Source organism: Salmo salar, chromosome 22 (genome assembly GCF_965601325.2).
Source record: "Salmo salar chromosome 22, fSalSal1, whole genome shotgun sequence".
Classification (NCBI taxonomy): Eukaryota; Metazoa; Chordata; class Actinopteri; order Salmoniformes; family Salmonidae; genus Salmo; species Salmo salar.
Genome location: NC_138312.1, coordinates 29,213,798 through 29,219,797, shown reverse-complemented (window position 1 = coordinate 29,219,797; position 6,000 = coordinate 29,213,798). Strand labels below are relative to the sequence as shown.

Sequence of the window (6,000 nt, the reverse complement as noted above, 5' to 3'; positions counted from 1 at the left end):
CCAACCTTAACCCAAACTACATGCCCACATCCTGGATAGACCCTAACCACAACCCTAAGCCAAGCTTCATGTCCACACACATAGACCCTAACCCTATCCATTACTGTAACCCTAACCCTGTTTTGTTCAATTTCTATTCATTCCTACATTAGTCACTGTGTTGTGTTCCGAATTGGAATGTGAAACATTCTGCAACATCCCAGGCGAGACAGGTCAGTTGTGTTAAACCCATTTTATTTATTCCCAGGTGAATCATGGCAGTGGACTCAGCACTGAGCCGTGCATACAGAGGGGTATTGCTTTTTCAGTCACTATTTGTATTATATGATTCAACATGACAAACAAGGATGATCCATCAATCTTTGCAAAAAGCGTTTGTCTTTTGAATTTTGTTTGAGAGCAAATAGACCTAGGGCTCTATTCAATCCGTATTGCGGAAGTTCAGCGTTACAGCGTGATTGAAATTTAAAGGCAATGTTCCTGCGTTAGTGGAGACGTTCACGTTAAACGCTGCATATTTCGGCTTAATCATAAATGTCCTTAAAATATCTATTGAGCAATCTGTAACGATTCAGCGATACTGATTGAATAGAGCCCCTAATTTCAGACAGAGGTTAGTACATCCTGTTGTAGTGACCGTAGGTATGTACTGGTATAGAAAACAGTTGTAGTGACCACAGATGTACTGGTATAGAAAACAGTTCTAGTGACCGTAGGTATGTACTGGTATAGAAAACTGAAGGCTGTTTGTCAATTGATAGATCTAATAAAACATACCTTCATAAAATATGGAATTTCTATTGAAGTCCAGTTTTTTATTTAAAAAGTGTCTCAGGAGAAAAATCTGGAAACATTATTGAAATGTCACCATAGTTATACAATGCATAATCAGGGAATATAATGAGCTTCTTCTCTAATAAAAAGAGACATAGACCACTTATTCAGGAAATCAAACATAGGTGCATTAGAAAACCATTCTCTTGATTGCACAGTGGAACTAGGATCGTCAATAATATTGTTTTCAGAGTATTTAGATAAAAACATTCCACATTCAGCACTTTCCCTATTCCTTGTTTTGTCCTTACCACCACAGAGTCAAAACACTATAATCACAATGAGTCATCATCCATACATCTGTTCTACAGTAGTTGTGCGCTACGCAGCTGTACCAGGGAGAGAACACAGTGCTTCTCTCCTAGGGTCCTTCGAAAGTTTACTGTGTGAGATTGTGACTCCGTACAGTCTTTCATAGCCAAATTGGAGCTGGCCTCCTTCTTAGTGGAGGAGACTTGGAATTTCTGGTGAGTCGACTAGGTTGTTGCTGTTTGTCCACTGTCAGGTTCAGGTCCAGGGTCTTCTTGTGCCACGTAAGTGGACAGGGGCCTGGGGCCGGTTCTCAGGGGAACCATAGGAGAAGCTGTGTGCTGGGGGACACAGCTCAGTGCTCCAGCCCTTGCCAGTCTCTTTCTTACTGTATGCTAGGCTATCACTCAGATCCATTGTAACGTATACTTAACTGATACATTAATATGAATAGAATCTCTCTTTGTATACAACAACATTTAAATCATTTGTGGAGATTAAGGCAGTCCATACATTTTTACAAACAAGACATGAAACATATCTGAATAGGAAAAACAAAGGCTATGGTACTCAAGTCCCTTCATCCGTACTCTTGAAGTTTCAATCTCTCAAAGAAGAGGTCTTGAAAAGTTAACCAAAATGTCACCCGGACATTGTAGTTTCTCTGATAGTCATAGATCAATTCCCATGAGTTCCGACTAGGCCTCAGAAGCCTGGGGCTAGATTTGAAAATCGGCTGGCTGGAGAAGCCTTGAGGCTGAAGTTATACGTGCACCGAGGGCACACTTCTGTTGAGCACCTGGACACGCATCAGCTGTACACTGGTCATGATCTTCTTCTGGTGGCCCATCAGTGTCACCCCCAGCCTGTGGATATCCCTGTAGGACACACAGAGATGGGACAGAGTCACACATGAACACACTCATCAGACAGCCTAAATTACTCTTAAGCATCAATGACATGTGGATGATGTGATTGGAGAATGATGCTATGGCCTTGCCTCTCACCCTTGGTTCATGCCTATGACGTGGCCTAGGGTCAGGTAGCCTCCTGCAGCAAAATGGTCCTTGTATCGGCCCATCTTGATGGTGTCCAGCCACTCATCCACAGAACTACAGCTGCTGAAGTCTGGGATACTTCTGTCCATAATAGGAGGTGTGCCTAACCTGAGAGACAGAGAGAGAGAGAGAGAGAGAGAGAGAGAAGGGACAGAGAGAGAAAGAGTGAGAAAGAGAGAAAAGAGGAAGAAAAGGAGATAGGACAAACACACAGACAGAAGGGAGAGGGGAGACATGAAGAAAGGGAGAGATGGGGAAAAAAGAGGTGGAGAGGAAAAAAGGTGTTGAAATGCACTAGCAGCTAAGGCAGAAAATCAATAGCTGTTAAAATGATAGAGAAGGGGTGGCTGCTCTGATTGCAGGATGGCTGGTTTGGCTAGATTAATACAGAGAGAAATCCTTAACACCCCCTCCTCCCCCTCTCCTCCTCTTCTCCTCATCCCTCCATCTCCCCGACATGCACCAGTAACTCTATGGGACCATGGATCTGAAAGAAGCAATTTAACACAGGTCCAACTCTAACTCGAGCCGCTCTTCACTCTGATGCTCTCTGATTCCCGGACTATCAATGTCAATATCACAGCCAGGCTCTTATTTAACAGAGCGCATGTCTATCAGAGATGAGCTTATTGGAAAACTAACAAGGCCGTTCCTTGCTCTCTTAAGGCAACCTGTCTCCCTCGCGTCAGCCGGGGAAGTTTGAGGGAAACTTTGGGGTGTAACTTTATCCCACAGCTCATGTTTGACAGATAAGTTGAGAGTGGATTTGCAGTGCGTTGTCCAGACAATGTATTGCCCAAGCGATGGTTGCCCCGGCGATGGTTGCCTAGCAGCATGTTCACCTGCACAGCGTGTCCATGGACTTGAGGTTCTCCGGGTTCCGGATCAGCTTGTCTAAAACTGTAACAATCTGGCAGAACCGGGGCCTCTCGTTGCGGTCCTTTTGCCAGCAGTCCAGCATGAGAGTGTGTAGAGCACCTGAACAGCCCATAGGAGCAGGTAGCCTGTAGCCCTCCTCTACTGACTTTATCACCTACACACATACACACACACACACACACACACACACACACACACACACACACACACACACACACACACACACACACACACACACACACACACACACACACACACACACACACACACACACACACACACACACGAAAGAGAGAGATATGCAGGTATCATTACACACATGTTTTCTTATGAGTGTATGTGTGGTTTGCATGTACTGTATGTGTGTGTGTGTGTCCTCTCCAATCCACTCACATCTCTGTTGGTGAGGTTCCAGTATGGCCTCTCCCCATATGACATGACCTCCCACATGACCACGCCATAGCTCCACACGTCACTGGAAGAGGAGAACTTCCTGTAGGCGATGGCCTCCGGCGCTGTCCAGCGGATTGGAATCTTACCACCCTGAAGGGAATAGAAACGCACTAGAACCAGAACTAGAACAACCACTGGCATCACCACGGAATAGAAAACAGAACCAGAACTAGAGAACTCGGGCTACAACAGTATTATAATGTAGTATATATTAGAGTTTTAGAATGTATCTAACATTAAAGTGTGAACTCACGCTGGTGGTGTATGCTGCATCAGGATCGTCCTCCAGGACTCTGGACAGGCCGAAGTCAGACACCTTACACACCATGTTGCTGTTGACCAGGATGTTACGAGCTGCCAGGTCGCGGTGTATGTAGCCTAGGTCTGCCAGGTAGGTCATACCCGCCGCGATGCCACGCATCACGCCCACCAACTGGATTATAGTGAACTGACCATCATGTCTCTAAGAGGAGGAGATGAGGAGGAGAAGAACGGGGATTGAGATTGAGAGAGATTGTAGTGTTAGTTAGAGGCATATTGATTGAGATTTCAGATGTCAAGTGCTTCAAAAACTATTTCTCTACAAGAGAAAGAAAGAGAGAGAGTGAGTGTGGGAGAGAGGGAGAGTGAGAGGGTATGGGAAAAATAGATGAAATCCTTATAAAAGCAACAAACCCTCAGGAAAGAGTCCAGAGATCCATTCTCCATGTACTCAGTGATGATCATGACTGGTTTACCTGGGGGGGGGGGGGGGGGGGTAAAATAGTAAGGGAGGGAGGGAAGGGAGTAAGGAGGGAGGGGGGAGGGAAGGGAGTAAGGAGGGGGGGGGGTAAAATTGCAAGGGAGGGAGGGAGAGAGAGAGAGAGAGAGAGAGAGAGAGAGAGAGAGAGAGAGAGAGAGAGAGAGAGAGGGAGGGAGGGTGAACAAGGGAATGAGGGGGGTAAGGGAAGGTAAGGGATGGAAGGGGATAAGGGAAGGTAAGGGATGGAGGGGGGTAAGGGAGTAAGGGATGGAAGGGGATAAGGGAAGGTAAGGGATGGAGGGGGGTAAGGGAAGGTAAGGGATGGAGGGGGGTAAGGGAGTAAGGGATGGAAGGGGATAAGGGAAGGTAAGGGATGGAGGGGGGTAAGGGAAGGTAAGGGATGGAGGGGGGTAAGGGAAGGTAAGGGATGGAAGGGGATAAGGGAAGGTAAGGGATGGAGGGGGGTAAGGGAAGGTAAGGGATGGAAGGGGATAAGGGAAGGTAAGGGATGGAGGGGGGTAAGGGAGTAAGGGATGGAAGGGGATAAGGGAAGGTAAGGGATGGAGGGGGGTAAGGGAGTAAGGGATGGAGGGGGGTAAGGGAAGGTAAGGGATGTGGAGGGGGGTAAGGGATGAAGGGGGGTAAGGGAGTAAGGGATGGAGGGGGGTAAGGGAAGGTAAGGGATGGAAGGGGGTAAGGGAAGGTAAGGGATGGAGGGGGGTAAGGGAGTAAGGGATGGAGGGGGGTAAGGGAAGGTAAGGGATGTGGAGGGGGGTAAGGGATGAAGGGGGGTAAGGGAGTAAGGGATGGAGGGGGGTAAGGGAAGGTAAGGGATGGAAGGGGGTAAGGGAGTAAGGGATGGAGGGGGGTAAGGGAGTAAGGGATGGAGGGGGTAAGGGAAGGTAAGGGATGTGGAGGGGGGTAAGGGATGAAGGGGGGTAAGGGAGTAAGGGGGTTATGGAGGGAGGGGGAGTAAGTGAGGGAGGGAGGGAGGGTAAGTGAGAAGGTGGGATAAGGGAATAAGGGAGGGAGGGTGTAAGGTAGTAAGGGAGGAAGGGAGAGAGGAAGAGTTATTCCACAGTAACTATACAGGAGTAACTTACATCAGGTCGGCATATGCATAGAAATAAGAATGAATACAAAGGGCTTCTCCATTCAAGTCAATGATGGCATAATGGTTGGACTGGCAGCCATTTTGAGTGTATCCATGCCAGGAAGTAAAAGCAGGAAGTGTACCCTTCAATCTGTGCTGTGATAACTGACATTACAAAAATACATTCCATTGCAGGAGCCTTACCATTATTTGAATGAACATTCTACATTACCATGGCAATCCAGCATCAGTTGATTGAACATTCCAAAATACCATGGAAATTATTGCATCACAATACCAGTCAGCCATTGCGAGTGTACCCAGTGTTAGAGCTTCCAAGCCCATTCTATTAATTCTTATTTCTATGGGCGTATGTACTTACTTCTTGAATTGAATTCATACGTAGTAAAGACATTGAATTGCATCAAACTGAAAATGGAGTTGAATCAAATCAAATGGAATCTTACTGCGTGTGACCACTCCCTCCAGGTGAATGACGTTAGGGTGGTCGAACTGGGCCATGATTGATGCCTCAGCCAGGAAGTCCCTCCTCTGCTTGTCACTGTATCCTGCCTTCAGTGTCTTCAAAGCCACCGGAATGTCTCTCTTCCCTGGGAGACGCATCCGCCCGTAACACACCTCCCCAAACTCACCTGCACACACACACACACACGTTTAGGTGTACTCCTCCA

At 47.0% G+C, this 6,000-nt stretch overlaps 1 protein-coding gene across 1 annotated transcript in view; it reads right to left on the bottom strand.

The window, feature by feature from the left end:
* Positions 1–236: 236 nt before the first annotated feature.
* Positions 237–6,000, bottom strand: part of LOC106583107 (ephrin type-A receptor 8) — a 51,575-nt gene continuing 45,811 nt past the window's right edge. Inside the window, exons 11-17 of the mRNA XM_082967461.1 lie at positions 5,776–5,961; positions 4,149–4,210; positions 3,727–3,936; positions 3,414–3,563; positions 2,984–3,174; positions 2,091–2,249; positions 237–1,961 (exon numbers count right to left, since the gene is read on the bottom strand). Of these exons, the coding sequence (XP_082823587.1) occupies positions 1,847–1,961; positions 2,091–2,249; positions 2,984–3,174; positions 3,414–3,563; positions 3,727–3,936; positions 4,149–4,210; positions 5,776–5,961 (1,073 nt within the window). The 3' untranslated portion in view covers positions 237–1,846. The remainder of the gene's footprint in view (positions 1,962–2,090; positions 2,250–2,983; positions 3,175–3,413; positions 3,564–3,726; positions 3,937–4,148; positions 4,211–5,775; positions 5,962–6,000) is intronic.